This window comes from Paramormyrops kingsleyae, chromosome 6 (assembly GCF_048594095.1).
Source record: "Paramormyrops kingsleyae isolate MSU_618 chromosome 6, PKINGS_0.4, whole genome shotgun sequence".
In the NCBI taxonomy this organism is placed as follows: Eukaryota; Metazoa; Chordata; class Actinopteri; order Osteoglossiformes; family Mormyridae; genus Paramormyrops; species Paramormyrops kingsleyae.
Window position 1 is genome coordinate 36,586,228 of NC_132802.1, and position 15,490 is coordinate 36,601,717.

Here is a 15,490-nt window from a genome sequence, read left to right on the forward strand (position 1 = left end):
TTTCTATGTATTTGTGTGGCATAGCGTTTCGTTCACGGAGTATATTTGAAAGCCAGCCAACGTGATATTACCGAAGTTAGTGATTTTTCCATTCAACAAAATGTATATCAATCAAATAAATGAGTTTATTGTCTCATTTTCTAACTAGCACTGGAAATTTACTGGGTATGAATAACCGATTTGAAGATTTATATTTTATGTGAGTGATTATGCAAACAATTCTCAGGTATGTATATTTGGATGTAGCACACCTTTCAATGAAGACGTAGAGGTAAGCATAACGGATTTGTACATATTGACATTATTAAAAGGCGCTCAGTTGAAACGGTTTAAAAAGTTGTAGCACTGACACTGCTGCGTTAAGAACTAGTACTTTTCTTTTAATACCTATTTAGTTTATGAGAACTTCAAATTTTCTTAAGATCAATCTTTCATTTGTTATTGTAGTTAATAAGACATCTAGTTTGAATTCTGTCCATGCCTAAATAAACAAATCAAATCCCCTAAACAAGTTAAATTCAGCCAAGAAACCAGAAAGCTTCTAATACTAATTTTCTTAAAATTAAATTATAAAGCAGAACAAACTACTCAGAATTGTTTTACTTCCAGTAATGGCATTTATTATGAATAAAGCACTCATAAATCAGTAGTAATTTATCAACCTGCAAGACTCAAAAGAAACATCCACACAAAATGGTACCATCGATTTTTTTACATCCCACAATCACATTCAAAACACGAGGCACACTGTAGTGCACTGCTTCTGACAAATGCGTCCCAAAACAATATTGTTTACATGGAAAACTGCAAACTACATCTCAATGACAAATACAGACTTTGAGAGCCACAAAAGGCCCAGGGTTTTCAATCTAACAAAACACAAAGGTAATCCCTTAGTGTCAGCATGTCTTAGGTAGAGCTCAGGATCATTAAACGTTTCTTTGTTAAAAACAAAATATTTCACTGTAAATTCTTCCTGTATATCCTAGATTTATATCTGATTGCACTTTAGTTGTGTATTCAATACAATTACTCTAAACTGGTGTGAAATATTAAAGCTGCCACTTCAATGCTAAGCACGTCAGATTCAAAAGCCTCGCAGTGTTTTCACTTCAAATTACGAGTAAAATATGTGAACACATTGTGATATTTACTTTGCCTTGTCAGAAATATCATTAGAATTATATTGTGTGTTTTAGGATGCCTTTTCTATTTTCTATGGCAAAACATTTGTAAAATATCTATAGTCAGCTAGTCATCCCTGCACACATTTGAATCATGCAAAAACCCAATATCTGTCAAACTGTGGTCCTGTCCATTTTTGGATGGTTTCATTCATGCTTTTATAAGCTTTTAAACTGCATAACTTAAGGCTGAAATACAATGTTTTGCTCTTGTATTGTTGCATTCTAATGAATGAAAGTGGTCCTTTATAGGTCTGGCAGACATAAACTGTTACTAGTAAATATACTTGATGTAAATTTGATACTGAAGTATCATTCAGAACTCCATGAGAATGTAATATTCTGCCAGCTTTGAGTGGTACTGCCACAAACATCTCACCCTTCCAAAAACAGTTGCATAAATGAACGTAGTAGTTGTTACTTAAGTAGTATTTAAGCCACAAAGACTCAATGAACAAAGTGGGCTCCTAAGCTTTCTGCTTGCAATAAATACTCAGTTTCTGTAATTTGTCATTTTCCCCACCAACCCATGGTTTAAAAAATAAAAAAAGGGTTAAGCATCGACATTGCTGCTTACAAGCTTCTATTATGTCAAGGATGTAAGATCTGAAGTATTTTTATCTAGTTATGTCACGGCCATATACACATGTGGTCTTTAGGGATTAGGTAAGCATTTTTTTACCCTGTATGTGGCTTTGAACATAAACAATTGCAACATGAAGAGTGGTGGTTTTGTGTGACTGGAAACGAGAAGTAGGTGTGGTCACTTCTGCTCCCGCCTCCAAATGATAACCATGCCAGTTGCATCCGAAGAAGCCAGGAGGCTTTCGTCACAGTTAAAGCTCACGTCCATCACTGGCCCACTGTGGCCCTGCAGCTTGTTGACGATGGGTTTGGTGTTGCGCTCCACATCAAAGAAGTACACACAGGCATCTTCACTGCCGGTCACTGTAGAAGCCAGAGATGGACGAAGTGCAGTCAGATAGGATCCACACAGAAATAAAGCTCTGTTCGGTTACAGAAGGGCTGTGTGTAGGTCTTACCCACGCAGGCACCCTGTCTGAAGGACATCAGTGGGCAGAAAATGCTATGCAGAAGCTGAGAGCCATGCTGGATAGGGAAACTCCTCTTCAGTTGCAGTGTGCCCTCATTGTCTACAACCCTGTCAAAAACATAATAATCAACACTACCTATCTATTCATCTTCCCATCATTTAACCAGTACCAGATAGCAGTGAGTTTGGAGTCTCTCACTGGAAGCAGAGGGTATAAGATGGGAACATCCAGGATGCCAGACTAATCGATAAGATTTCTAAGCATATGCAAATCATGTAATACCCCAATAGCTGCCAGCACTTACACAGTATTACATAAGTATTCAGTATTATGTGACTGACCTGTACAGCAGCAGCTTGTTGACGCAGGCATTGACCAGGAGGGAGGGGTCTCGGGCCTCCCTGCTGATCCAGGAGCGGGCTGATATGCTGGAGATGGTGCTCCCCTCGTTCACGACAAGCCGCTTGGCTTTCGTCAGCTTTCCTGTGAAGGGAAAGCATAGCGGCTGTCAGGCCTCGCATGTCACACTCACAGGCTACCCATTCCTCCAACGCACAAATAACTCTTTCAAACAGGGGAATCCGAAAAGGGCTCTGGAATCATTTATGTGGCTAGCGGCATAAATACCGTGTTGGCTAATCTGGCAAACACAAAACGACAAAATTATCAACATAACACCATGCTACCTTTAAAAATGTTTTTTCACCATTTAATTTGATTTTCTATATTAGTTGGTAACAACACAAATAGAATGATGAACATATATCATATTTTGTTGAAATACAGCAATGAAACCGCACTGTACCCTAACCCATACTGCCCCTTGTGGGTTCTAGAACATACCTGTAGCCATGTCAAAGAGGAAGGAGAAAATGCTGCCACAGTCATCCCCAGCCCAAAGGATCCGGCCTGGAGCATCGAAAGATAAGGACAGAACTCGGCCTGTGAGCTTGCTGGAGCCTCCCTTCACTTTCTTCCCAGTGGAAATGTTGACCACCTGCAGGATATGCTTACTGTTCCCCACCTGGGCAAATGAAGCAGGAAAAAGTCCAAGAGAATGTGAAATTGGGTATGAAAAAAATTATGAAATGCCAAAAATTTCAAATTCTTCACATGACAACAGAGATGCAAAATGTGCAATAATAAACCACATCGATTGTTCTGTACATCCAGTCAGCTGGATTAAGACAATAAGTCACGCTAAAACATTCTTACTGTCATATGAAACTAAACTTGGCAAGCTTTAAATTTTAATGATAGATTTTGAGAACATAAGAACATAGTTCTTATGTTCTAAAAATCATTTAATATTTGTTTACAAAAAACAAGCAGTCTAAAGTTTACTTTGGCTCTGCATGTCCTGTCTGAGCCAATCATAATCATTTTCATCCTTGCTGTCAGACTCACTAATAGACAGTATGGTGCATTTGTGATAATTTTAACAAAAATGAGTGAGGGGGTGAAAAGTTAGCTGGTCACCAAAAGACAATCGACTTCCGCTGTATGAAAATATTTAGGATTCCAAGGAAATTATATTAAGCAAAATCAAATGATTTGTCAGCATTTCTTTGTGTCTCTTGGTACAACTCGCAGCAACACCACTAACTTATTTTATAGACTTTATTAATAGATAAGTGCTATTTGGCTATTGTTTACTTCAGGTAAATTTCAATTCCATTAATGTTTTATAAATATCAATATTAATCACAAAAATGTCATATATTGCAATGTGAATTTTCTCCACTATTGTGCAGCCCACCAACTGACAATAAGATGATAGAGTCCTAATGTGGTGTGTCTACTAACCACAGTCAAGTTGTTGTTCATGGGCTGGAAGGTGCAGCAGAGCAGCTCGCTGGCATCGGGGTCGGCCACCTCGCGAATGCAGCGTCCGTCCTGCGTGTTCCAGATGCGCAGCGTCCCATCCAGCGATGTGGACACAATGATGTCATTGCTCAAAGACCAAGCAAAGTCGGTGACAGGCCCAGCGTGGCCCCTAAGGGTGACCTTGACACTTGGTGGGGCCGGGGACAGTGCCATGATGGACAGAGTGCCATCCAGGGAGCAGCAGGCTAGCAAGTGCTTGTCATCGTTAGCAAACTGCAGCCGTGGGACTGTGGATCATTTACAAAGGTTAAGGTACAGTCACTTTAGAGCGAAAAATATCTGCCGACTTTGAGTAGAATAAAAATGACTGTGACAGGATAATACAGTTTACCGTGGTATTTTCATATGTAGAATTTCATCATGGGGGAATCCCCCGCCAAGATACCAGTGTAATGGTGTGCTCTTATGACAAGACATTACCGGCACATGTAACCCTTTATATTGCTAATGCATACATGCGTAGCCAATCCCTGGTATCAGAATTATGCTTTTAGTGGTACCCTCAAGCCAACAGCCAGGCACCATTTTTCTGTTCTGATATTTTATATATGGGCAGCTTGCAATCAAAGAGGATGGGGTGCCCAGATACAACTATGATAATGGCCTTCTCCATTTCTGCCTGCTGCGAATCAGGGGTGAACCCTGCTCATGCCATACCGGATTGGTTCAGCTACACAAATTCATGTCAAATTCATGTGAATGACCTCAGAGCAAAAACACCCTGCAAATTCACCTTGCTACCAATTTTCTACTTATTGTGTCTTATTGCAGCTAGAATGGAACTTGAACGAGAAGCAATGAGACCACACCTTTGGCCTGACAGGATGTTACATCAACAGGGCTGCAGAGCACCGACACTGATCTACTCACCAGCAGAGTCCACGTGCTGGTCAAAGATGTGGTGCATGCCAGCAAACGCGTAGTTCTCACTGAGTGTGGTGTCCCCTGCCATGGCACGACTCGCCTCTGCCACCGAGGTGGGCACCAGGCTGCCTGGGGGTCTGCAATCGCAAACATATCATTCAGCATTGCATGAACATATTGAGCAGACACTTTTGTCCTAAATGGCGTACAAGTGAGGCAGATAGCACATTACAAACATACGTGCTGGCGAAGAAGCGACTACGCATAAATGCAGCTAGGCTGAGCTTCCAGTGAATGCCCAGGTACGAGTGTATGCAGTATCAGGGCTACACAGTTTGTGGTTTGGTAGTTACACCAATTGAAATGTATTTTGCATTTTGACAGCACAAACTTCTGTATTTAAAAATATAAAATGCCTCATCACCCAGGAATCATAAAGGAAAAGGTCTTTATACTATGGCTGGCAGCTTTATGTCCTGTTGGGATGAGGATGAGAGGATGACATAGAGTGTTGTTGCTATATCCCTTAATGGATACCTCTCATCAATGACAGCCCGGTTCATCTGAGCCTGCAGCTGGTATGAACCTCGACTGACAGACCTGCGGTGGCCCCGTGCCCCCTGGGCCCTCAGATCCTCCTCAAAATCCTGCCAAGGGACAAAAAACCAGTGGGGTGAGCCTGCATAACACAGCACTGGCTGAGGGAACCATTAAGTGCATAATGTTAAGGCAGCTTTGGCATGACGCCTGAATTACAGAGTTACGACTTACCTGTACCTTGTATGGGCTGATATTTGTGCCACTAAAAACTGAATATGAATATTGTATATTTGAACCTGCAGTTGTCGCATTACAAAACTGAATTTATCCTACCTGGAAAATTTTCAGTTCGAAAATTCAATTTCGGTCTATTGAGACACACATCCAGGTCCTTGAGGAAAAGTAATGGACCGCAGGTTCACAACGCAACTCATTTCCACGTTTATGACAGTTCTGCAGGTTGGGGTGTCGCAACCGCATTACCTTATGATATATATGAGAATAAGCTTTATATACACAAGCGATTGCATAAACATTAACCATACGTCTGGTTAGTATGGTAGTATATGTGGTTAAATGAACGATTTCTGGCACTGCTAGTTTATGTTAATATGGTAGACTAATGCAAAACTAGCTAGGGATATGAATTTTACTTCTAGTTTAGTTTAAGTTATGGCTCACCTGTTCATCTCATGTGGCTTTCTAGCAGTGTTTATGTTAAATATCTTTTAAAATATTCATCTTGGCGATATGAGGCAGAAGTCAGTATTAATTTCTAATATGCGAGTATGGAATATTATTTAGCACTTCATAATGCATAGAGAATGTAATCATTAGGACTCTATAAGAAGCTGATATAAACTGTGCAGAGAGTGACTTTGTAACCTTCAGAGAATGCAGACCAATTACTGCTGTGCACAATGTGACGAAAAACAAGTATGAATTAGCACCTTGTGTTGGCTTAGAAGTTTCTGTATCTGTTAGCCATTTTGTTAGCCTTTGATGTATGAATATGTACTTTATTAGTGCTGCAGCTTATCACTATGTTGAAGGACACATATATTATTAATTCTCTAGCTAGGCAATGTGCAACAAGCTGAAGATGCCAAGGTTTGCTACTGAAGGAAGGGATTCGCCTGAGTTCATCAAAAGTTCACGGCTGGGTATTTAAAAAAAAAAAAACAACTAGAGATCGTCACGTCACCATTATGTTCAGCCGAGGGACCAAACAATAAAAGAGATGATTGACAAACTTATCACCTAGGGGTGTGGATCAAGGGAGAAAACAACGATGGTGAATGGTTGAAGAAATGATGATGCTTAAATGACGAGATATTGTTACATGATAAGAAAATGTATAAAAATGAGTGTAAAACAGTATTGGACACACTCCTGCAGGGTGTCCAGCCTTGGCTGTAACCTCACTGTTGCAATAAAGGCAGAATCTGAAGATCTACACAAGCGCTTCCTGATTGGTGGGGAAGAAAAAAACACGACATGAGTGCATTGATACACGTACCCCTATATCGATCTAAATGTAAAGTTATAAAGGGGGTTTGAGGTGCTATGCTTCTGGTCTGCTGCATGTCTACAGCGCTCTCTATGTATTCTGCTAATAACTGGAAGCATCAATTGGACTGGCGTTTAATATGGTGATCTGTATAAGCAGTACTCAAAGTGGAGAAATAAAAGTGTCGCTACTGTATGGACCATGACAACTGCGGTGGGGGTGCGGTGGGGGTGTTGGGAACAGCAGCAGTGCCTCAACAACACTGTCGGTACTGCGCGCGGTTCCCCGCCACTCTCGCGTGACGCTTGTCTTAGCAGAGTACTGGCAACTTGTGAAAAGTGGTGGAATTCAGATTCAAACTATTAAATTCAGATTCAGTTTTGTAATGCGACAACTGCAGATTCAAATATACAATATTCATATTCAGTTTCTAGTGGGACAAATATCAGCCCACCTTCATCTGAAAATGTCCCGCTAAAACGAGACATCCAAGCATTCCTGTTTGCTTTTGGTTATCTGCCAATTGACATTTTTATGGGTTTATCCCCAGCCTAATTTCCAGTTCTGTATATAACTTGAGTGTTCCAATCAAATCCCGGATGAGTGTTTATTCCATAAGTTCATCACTAAGCCTATTGCTTTATTAAATTAGCAGCAGAATAAAGCCAATTATGTTCTGCTGTAGGTAACTCCTGATGACAAAGGAGATAAAACAGCTTAAATTTAAACGTAAGTCTAAACTTTCAGATTCACCTACGCCCCAGATAGGTGCTTCTACTGGCTCAATGCTTCCATCATATCAAGTTTATTCTTTTAAGAAGAAGAAACATTGCTACACTGCTCATTTATTGCTCATTAATATGACGACAGACAGTAGCATTCTATGCAGTCCCCCCGCAACCCATGATGCATCTAAAGGTTGATTTCCTTTCCCTCTCTTTCTCCCTCGGTGCCTGACCTCCATGCGGTCCAGCGTGGTGCGGGAGCTGCGCACGCTGCTGGCTCGGAAGCTGCTCTGCTCAGAGAGGGGCCCATAGCGCAGGGCCAGCAGCTGGCTGCGCAGCCTCAGGTACTGTCTGCGCAGCCCTGGCTCAAAGCCACACTTTGCATTCTCTCTGAGCAACTGGCTGCGCCGACGGATGTACTGCGTGCGGAACTGCGGGAAGGTAGGCGTGCGATAAGCATTGTACCTATGGAAGAATAGAAAAAAATATATTTTAGCCAAAACATAATGATAGGGGTTAGTAAAAAAAAAAAAAAAAAAAAGTTTATTTTAATGCAACTCTGAGATACAGACCGAGTTTTGGAAAATAATTAATGTTATAGCTAAATGCACATGAATAAAGCTCACCTTGCGTCCACTGCCAATACTTGCTGCCAAACTGCAGCCATTCCACACAAACTCAAGGGAAAAGGGGGACGGGTTGATGTCACGTGTCTGAACACAAGAAAACAGGAATCACTGTTAAATGAGAAGAAACCCCAAATGACAGTCAACTTTTAAACAAAAAATCACTTATATCTGTTTATCAAAGTTTATTACAGTATCATGTGACTGACCTGTATAGCAATGACAAGATTAATCACAGATTGATGCTCTATGACTATTAGCTAAACAGAAAACAAAGAAATTGGACTGATGTGTCAATATGGAAAAATTTGTACACAAAATGTAAAATAATGTTTAAAACATTTCCAAGTATTAAGTTTTTTCAGAAATAATTGCTTTTCTTATGAATCTCAGAATTACAATTTGACATATGCATATAATGCATATAATACACAGACCTCTTCCTTTTTCAGATGTTAAATTATTAAGTTAACATGCTGAGATGGACTACAGCAAAAACTGTCAACTGATTAACATTGGGAGAGCCTGTTTTAGAACTACTGCAGAACCTGGGCAAGATCTAATAACTTGAATAGTATTTCATAAATTACCGTACGTAGGCGTTAAACTGAGTGATCGTAACGTTGATATACATACGTATACAGTTGCCACCTGGCAGTAGTTATAAAATATTAAGCGTGAATCTACATTACGTGTATGTACTGAGCAACCTGCAATGGTGTGTTAATTTGGGTAAACATACTTACTGTCTAGCTGGTTAGTCATCTTAATTTCCAATTAAATCGAATTATTTCGTTACTGTCCTCAGAATACGCAACAGGGCCGGACTAGACGTAAGTAGCCGTCTTTCGGACCGCTGGCCCTTATTACCCAAGCAACCATTCAACGTCATTCCAACCGGCGGGATGCAACACATAAAATACATTTTTTTCATCGTATAATATATCAAAGGAATGGATGTAATGCCGCACAGGAGGCAGGTCATACTGTTGACAGATCGACGTAGGTGGCTTGGTGAAATCGCCGGCTAACTACAGTAGCAACAGAACAGCCACTTCCGTTAGGTTACCAACAGCCGAACGTAACATGCAGACAAACAAATTGTGGGCATGTATTCTGCGTTGAATTTGTTTTTTTTAGACAACATCATTGCTGACATTTACGGGTAAAATACGAATGACCACCTAGGTTAGTTGTATTCTGTTGCTAGCTGTCTGGCTAGCTAAAAGCAGTAAGCGTCACGCATGTATACGTTTTTCGTTTACTGAATAAATATAATTTAAAGCAATATTGCTGATATTCACTCCTTTGTACCTTTCGTGACGCGGCGTTGATTCTTTTGACTGTTTACATTGACTATACACTTAATTCGTACCTTTTCCGGAGGCTGACTGCAAAAGCAAACCTCTCCTTCTGCCTTGCCAAAATAAACGTGGTTGCCAGATTGTATTACCTTTTTCCACATCCAGGTGTTGTACAATCAATTTTTGAATTTTTAAAAACGACTACTTTTGCAGCGGTACATTTTGTACTTCAACGATAAATCCACTTCATTCAGCGGATGAATGAATGAATAAGCTATATATAGTTGTTTTTATTCTTGAATGTACGGAATCAGCATCCTGCATATAAATGGCAACCCTGCATCCAGGTCACATGGCATTTAGTAAGACTGGTAATAGCCTTTAGCTACATAGTGAATGGGGGTTAGTCAGAATGAACTGATTTCGTTTATTGATGTTACATTCGTATGGGATTTTAAAAGTAATTATGATCAATTACATGATACGTAGGAGACAGCATGGGACTAGGGTTTGAGTCTCTGCCATGGCACCATGTGTGTGGGGTTTGTAGGTTCTCCCTGTATTGTTGAGGGGGGAACTCCGGATCCCCCAGCCCAGTTCAAAAACATGCTCAGGGTAATTGGAGTTACCAAATTGGTGGGTTGATGGGTTGGCACCCCATGCTGGGTTGTTCCCTGACTTGTGCCCATAGCTTTTGGGATAGGCTCCAGACCCCCCACAACCCTGAGTAGGACAAGTGGGTACATAAAATGGATGGACCTCCAGGAGAAAACAATTGAAATTTAACAGGTACTCAATCAATTTGCATAATCTTCGACTTGATGTATTCCTTGCCTGCTACATTTCAAAGCGGTAATTTTGTTACACTGTTTTTTTTTCTCTTCCTGATGTAATACGTTGGGGTATCTTCAGTGAGAGCGTCAGACTGCTCTCTTGCGGGTGATTTCAAGTTTATGTTCGTCGTATAGTTTCTATACAACAGTGGCCTGCGTTGTGTCGTTGTTGTGTATTTCAGCAGTGAGGCTCACTACAGAGTGCTCCACTTGTACAATGTCCTCTGTGGGTTTGGGGCTCTTGTTCTCTGGGCTGGGTAGCTGTCGAGGCCTGAGTTGCAGGGGGATGGGGAAACAATCCAGAGGGGCATACTCGATGCGGCATAAGGTGTCCTCGCTATCACTGTTATATCCAGGGTTGCCAGTTCCGCCTCCTGAGCAGCCGGACCACAACTCCTCTTGGTTCAAGTTGATCTGCCCCGCAAGAGGCCACAGTTGCTCAGTTTGAACTTCCTTCTCGCTGTGACCTATCACATTGCTGAGCCCCATCCTCCTTCCTTCTTCCAGACTGGGTTCTACTTTCCGGAAAGTATGGCGAGCAAAAAGGCTGATGCAGAACATCTCCACAATCACAGAATAGTGGTATATCACTGCAAGAAAATAGGAGCATATTTAACATAGGAGTCATCATATAGTATTCATTATATCGTTAACTAGCAGGTAACTAGTGGTGTACACTTAGTTTATGACTATCCATCCATCCATTTTACAAACTGTTTATCCTTCTGGGTCGTGGGGGGGTCCGGAGCCTATCCCGGAAGCTACAGGCATGAGGTGGGGAACAACCCAGGGTGGGGGGCCAGCCCATTGCAGGGCACACTCTCACACACCATTCACTCACACATGCACACCTATGGGCAATTTAGTAACTCCAATTAGCCTCAGCATGTCTTTGGACTGTGGGGGGAAACCGGAGTACCCGGAGGAAACCCCACGACAACACGGGGAGAACATGCAAACTCCACACGCATGTAACCCAGGTGGAGACTGGAACCTGGGTCCCAGAGGTGTGAGGCAACAGTGCTAACCACTGACCCACCATCCCGCCCCTAGTGTATGATTAATGGAACATAATTCCCCAGACAGACCCCAGTTTCAAACCAGTTCCCGTTACACATTGACACCTACACTGGGACCGCATTAGGTAGGAGAAAGGGGGTGTGCAGGGGAACAATTTCAGAGCTCCCATGGTCTCCAAGATTCCACTCTGAAGTCCACATAGAACCAGCACCACAATGATGCAGACAAACTTGGCCTGTAGCCCATAGCCATGCAGGACTCTTTTGGTTGCCTTATAGAAGAGCAAGTAGCCATAAAAGGACAAGAAGGTTGAAATGGCAATGATGGCGTTGACATACAGATTGGGATTCACAGAATCAACCTGAGGAAAGACATAAAGCACAATATGAAGAATAGTTAAAGGGATTCTGGAAGTAGGTTCCTTATCAATCAACTGACCAAATTAAGCTATAATTTGAATAATAAAACATCTGCGTCAAACACAAGTGGTCAGTAGGTATAGACCACAATTTACTCACATCTCCATAGTCATATTGTTCATCTGTCCAGAGAACCAGCGTGATGAAGAAAAGGATGGTCCTCACCACAGACAGCTGGAGGACGGCTACCATCATCCATCCAAGGGTGGTCCTGAATGAACAGCAGATGATTCTTCCACCATTGTTTCCCATTCTAAACTTATCTTCTGATCTGATCTCGCCAGGTACTTTCAATTAACAAAAAATAAAGATTCCTCAGATTAACTGAAAAAGTCAGTAATTATCTAACTAAATTGGGAAGGAAACCTTTTTAACCTGCATATATGATTAACAACACAGACGGTGTATATGCAGTGAGAAATAACCTAAACCAAGTGTCTTGTTTCACAGTCTAAGTAACTCATTTGAAAATCCAATGCAATGATGTGGCACCTGTTGCTCAGTGGTACCTGTTAAAGGTTATCAAAGGGATGCAGCAGCAGAAGCAGCAGGGAAATGGGTTGGGATAAATTGGCTGGCCAGCCAAGGCCTCCAGCATTCTGTCCTTGCCTCCAAAGAAGTCTGTGATGAGCCCCATGAACTTCAGCAATGTGGTGGAGTGATATCTTTATGGAGAGACCAAGAAGTATTTCACTAGAAAACTGAAAGCCATTTCATGCACTTTCTAGTTTGCAGAAATTCTTATCCTGAATAAAAAAATGTAATGACACAAGCATTCAAAAAATGCAACGTTGTAAAACTTACACAGAAGCTATAAAATTACAGAGTGAAGATGAGCGAGGCACATATAAAGCAGTTATGGAGGTCAGTCCAAAAACCTGCAGCAGAGACAAGTGGAAAACAGGTGTGAGAGAATCCAGGATGCACCTCTCATAATGGAAGTAGCTTGAACACAGCAGGCGACTGTACCGGATACATGCCCAGGATCCACAGGGAGAGGCGTCTGCGTCTGGAGGACACCGCGTGTCTGAGAAAGAACCCGATCTCCTCCAGGAACAAGGTCAGCATGATGAAGGCCAGGCCGGCGGGAAAGAGGAACACCCACAGCTCATTCTTGATCACTGCAGTTAGATATAGCATGCTGAGGTTAATTGCAGTTACCAGATTACCCATGGGTGTGCATATGCGAGTGAATGGTCTGTGAGTGTGCTGAGTGAATGGTCTGTGAGTGTGCTGAGTGAATGGTCTGTGAGTGTGCTGAGTGAATGGTCTGTGAGTGTGCTGAGTGAATGGTCTGTGAGTGTGCTGAGTGAATGGTCTGTGAGTGTGCTGAGTGAATGGTCTGTGAGTGTGCAGAGTGAATGGTCTGTGAGTGTGCTGAGTGAATGGTCTGTGAGTGTGCTGAGTGAATGGTCTGTGAGTGTGCTGAGTGAATGGTCTGTGAGTGTGCTGAGTGAATGGTCTGTGAGTGTGCAGAGTGAATGCCGTGCTGCTGTGGACTGACTGAATGTGTACAGTATGACCTGAGTCTAGTTTGCAGACCCACAATGCAGTAAACGCTGGGGAAATGACATACTGTACACTATCTACACTTTACTTACTGGTTTTTCCATATATATCATCCATCCATCCATTCATCCATCCATCTTCTAACCACTGAACTAGGAAGAACCTGAAGCCTGTGCTTATATCTCAGAAATGAATATTTTAAATAGAGTCACTTTAACAGAACTCTTTTTACCTCTTTTTGCCTAACTCTGCTTACCTTTTTCTGCCCTGAGCAAATTAAAGATTAGCTATTGTTCTATTTTCAGTGTTACGTTTGTGTATATCTGTAATATACCTTAAATTTCAGCCTTTGGTTATATACCATTTTGCTGGAGCGGCAGACAGACTCCCATGTTCATTTACATTCATGTTCATCTTTAGATGAATCACTCACTGAATCCCCTTACTGCGAAGGCGTTTGCATGAATGTGTATTTGTGTGAATGGTCAATAATCAGTGTCCCATCTGTGCTTCTGAAATGGTTAAGCAGTAATTGAAAAGGTAACAGACGGATGTTCTGTGCTATGATGTTTTGACTTTGAGCAACAATATTATCGTGTTAAAGGGAACAAGACTGCATAATAATGGTCAGAAAAATAGTATAAGAATAAAAATGCCACGGAAATCTGTATCGGGACAGTTTTTTTCAAAATACTTCTCATTTTCCCATTTAAAACAAATTTCAAATTTAAATTCCATGAATAAAGCATGTTAGCTAATTTGAATCTGTGGTTAAGGACAAGTTTCCCTTGTGCTTAAAATTTTGGATATACTGTATAAACATGAGGGAATCAATGTTAAAATAATACATGAGCTGACCCAACACAACCTGACCAGAAGTCAAACAGACACGATAGAGGAGTTCTTTATCAGGGTTCATTTCCACCTAGCTAATTTTTCTTCAGTTAGAATTTGGGCCACACTTACAGAAGATCAGCTTCAGATGGTTGTTAAGCCGTTATTGAGCCATTGGTAAAATGGCTAAGCATTATTAGCCCCTTATTCATGGACAAGGAGACCGTCACCTGCAAATAACTCAGACGACAGGGGAATCTCTGCCCCAGGCCAGCTGCAGTTGCTTCCTCTTCCCATCATGCATCTGTCTGAGAAGGTGCTGTCGGGTCTCACAAAAAGGACACCGCGATTAAAAGCAGATAGCTACTGCTATCAAACAGCTTCACAGCATAATGTACATTTCATGGGAGGTATAAATCAAAATGAAACAAAAGTAGGCCGTGAACCAGGAGACCACAGTGGCAGACCTGGCAGATTAACACAAATGGTAATAACAATAAACAAGCCAAAGACAAACAGAATCAATAAAATCCACACACAGGCCTTCTTCACATTATACTGCCAGAACCTTTTAAAATGTGCTGAGTTCTATACAGTCGTTGACTTACACCACTGCCCATCATTTAGATATATAATGCAGACATCCCACCTGCCAGAAATCGACAGCAGCTCCCTGAAACCCATGAACGTTATTCCACTGAAGCCAGCAAAACCTTCTGTAAATTTTATCACCAGCAACACCCACGGGCTAAAATATTTCCACCTCGATATGCCTAAGGTGGGATGTCTGACATTGTACCACAACTATTATGACTATTAAACAATCATTGCGGTTGTGCAAGTGTGGGAAGGGTAAGATATTTTAAAACAAAGATGGTATTGCTAAAGTCACTCAAACCCTGGAGTTATTTAAGAAGTGCATTATAGTTAATGTGAAACACTAACCTAAGGCCTGATAGTTGGTTTGTCCTACTCACCCATAAACTCAATTGTAACGAAGAAGTGATAGGATTAGTCAGGTTCTTGGTTTTGACCTCAGCATGTAGCAGAAATAGTATCTAGTCTGTTCCGTCTCTGAATGGCGTGCTGTAGTCTGCGAGATGCCTTCCTGAATCGAGCGATTAATGATTGACTAAGAATAGGCAGGGACACGGCTACAGAGCTAAGTCCGTTCTTCAAC

The 15,490-nt window shown here is 41.5% G+C and overlaps 2 protein-coding genes across 5 annotated transcripts; both read right to left on the minus strand.

Annotated features, from left to right (window-relative positions):
• Nucleotides 1-594: 594 nt before the first annotated feature.
• wdr13 (WD repeat domain 13) lies at nucleotides 595-9,971 on the minus strand. 3 transcript variants are annotated; one of them, XM_023819347.1, is made up of 10 exons: nucleotides 9,767-9,859; nucleotides 8,392-8,478; nucleotides 7,999-8,230; nucleotides 5,528-5,637; nucleotides 4,997-5,127; nucleotides 4,046-4,353; nucleotides 3,083-3,263; nucleotides 2,581-2,722; nucleotides 2,228-2,346; nucleotides 595-2,132 (listed from the first exon to the last, which is right to left on the minus strand). In XM_023819347.1, exons 2-10 carry the CDS (start codon nucleotides 8,430-8,432, stop codon nucleotides 1,948-1,950), a joined length of 1,449 nt encoding a protein of 482 aa, XP_023675115.1. In that variant the 5' UTR covers nucleotides 8,433-8,478; nucleotides 9,767-9,859; the 3' UTR covers nucleotides 595-1,947. The 3 variants fall into 3 exon arrangements, with proteins under 3 accessions (XP_023675115.1, XP_023675116.1, XP_023675119.1); XM_023819348.1 differs by having other exon boundaries at nucleotides 9,706-9,828; XM_023819351.2 differs by lacking the exon at nucleotides 7,999-8,230 and having other exon boundaries at nucleotides 9,767-9,971.
• Nucleotides 9,972-10,037: 66 nt separating this feature from the next.
• On the minus strand, nucleotides 10,038-15,411 carry LOC111847814 (organic solute transporter subunit alpha). Of its 2 annotated transcripts, none has more exons than XM_023819353.2 (8): nucleotides 15,288-15,411; nucleotides 14,541-14,629; nucleotides 12,937-13,088; nucleotides 12,772-12,845; nucleotides 12,477-12,632; nucleotides 12,067-12,178; nucleotides 11,657-11,909; nucleotides 10,038-11,118 (listed from the first exon to the last, which is right to left on the minus strand). In XM_023819353.2, the coding sequence occupies exons 2-8, from the start codon at nucleotides 14,608-14,610 to the stop codon at nucleotides 10,667-10,669; spliced, it is 1,269 nt and encodes a 422-aa protein (XP_023675121.1). In that variant the 5' UTR covers nucleotides 14,611-14,629; nucleotides 15,288-15,411; the 3' UTR covers nucleotides 10,038-10,666. The 2 variants fall into 2 exon arrangements, with proteins under 2 accessions (XP_023675121.1, XP_023675120.1); XM_023819352.2 differs by having other exon boundaries at nucleotides 14,541-14,638.
• Nucleotides 15,412-15,490: the final 79 nt, after the last annotated feature.

Excerpts from the sequence above, each read along its gene's own strand:
- LOC111847814 (XM_023819353.2), bottom strand. The coding sequence starts at position 14,610 with ATGATGGGAAGAGGAAGCAACTGCAGCTGGCCTGGGGCAGAGATTCCC. Across the intron at positions 13,089-14,540 it reads GTCGTCTGAGTTATTTGCAG|TGATCAAGAATGAGCTGTGG; the intron begins GTGACGGTCTCC and ends ATCTAACTGCAG. Across the intron at positions 11,910-12,066 it reads AACAATATGACTATGGAGAT|GTTGATTCTGTGAATCCCAA; the intron begins GTGAGTAAATTG and ends GTCTTTCCTCAG.
- wdr13 (XM_023819347.1), bottom strand. The coding sequence starts at position 8,432 with ATGGCTGCAGTTTGGCAGCAAGTATTGGCAGTGGACGCAAG. Across the intron at positions 5,128-5,527 it reads CGGGCTGTCATTGATGAGAG|ACCCCCAGGCAGCCTGGTGC; the intron begins GTATCCATTAAG and ends TTGCGATTGCAG. Across the intron at positions 2,347-2,580 it reads AACAAGCTGCTGCTGTACAG|GGTTGTAGACAATGAGGGCA; the intron begins GTCAGTCACATA and ends TGTTTTTGACAG.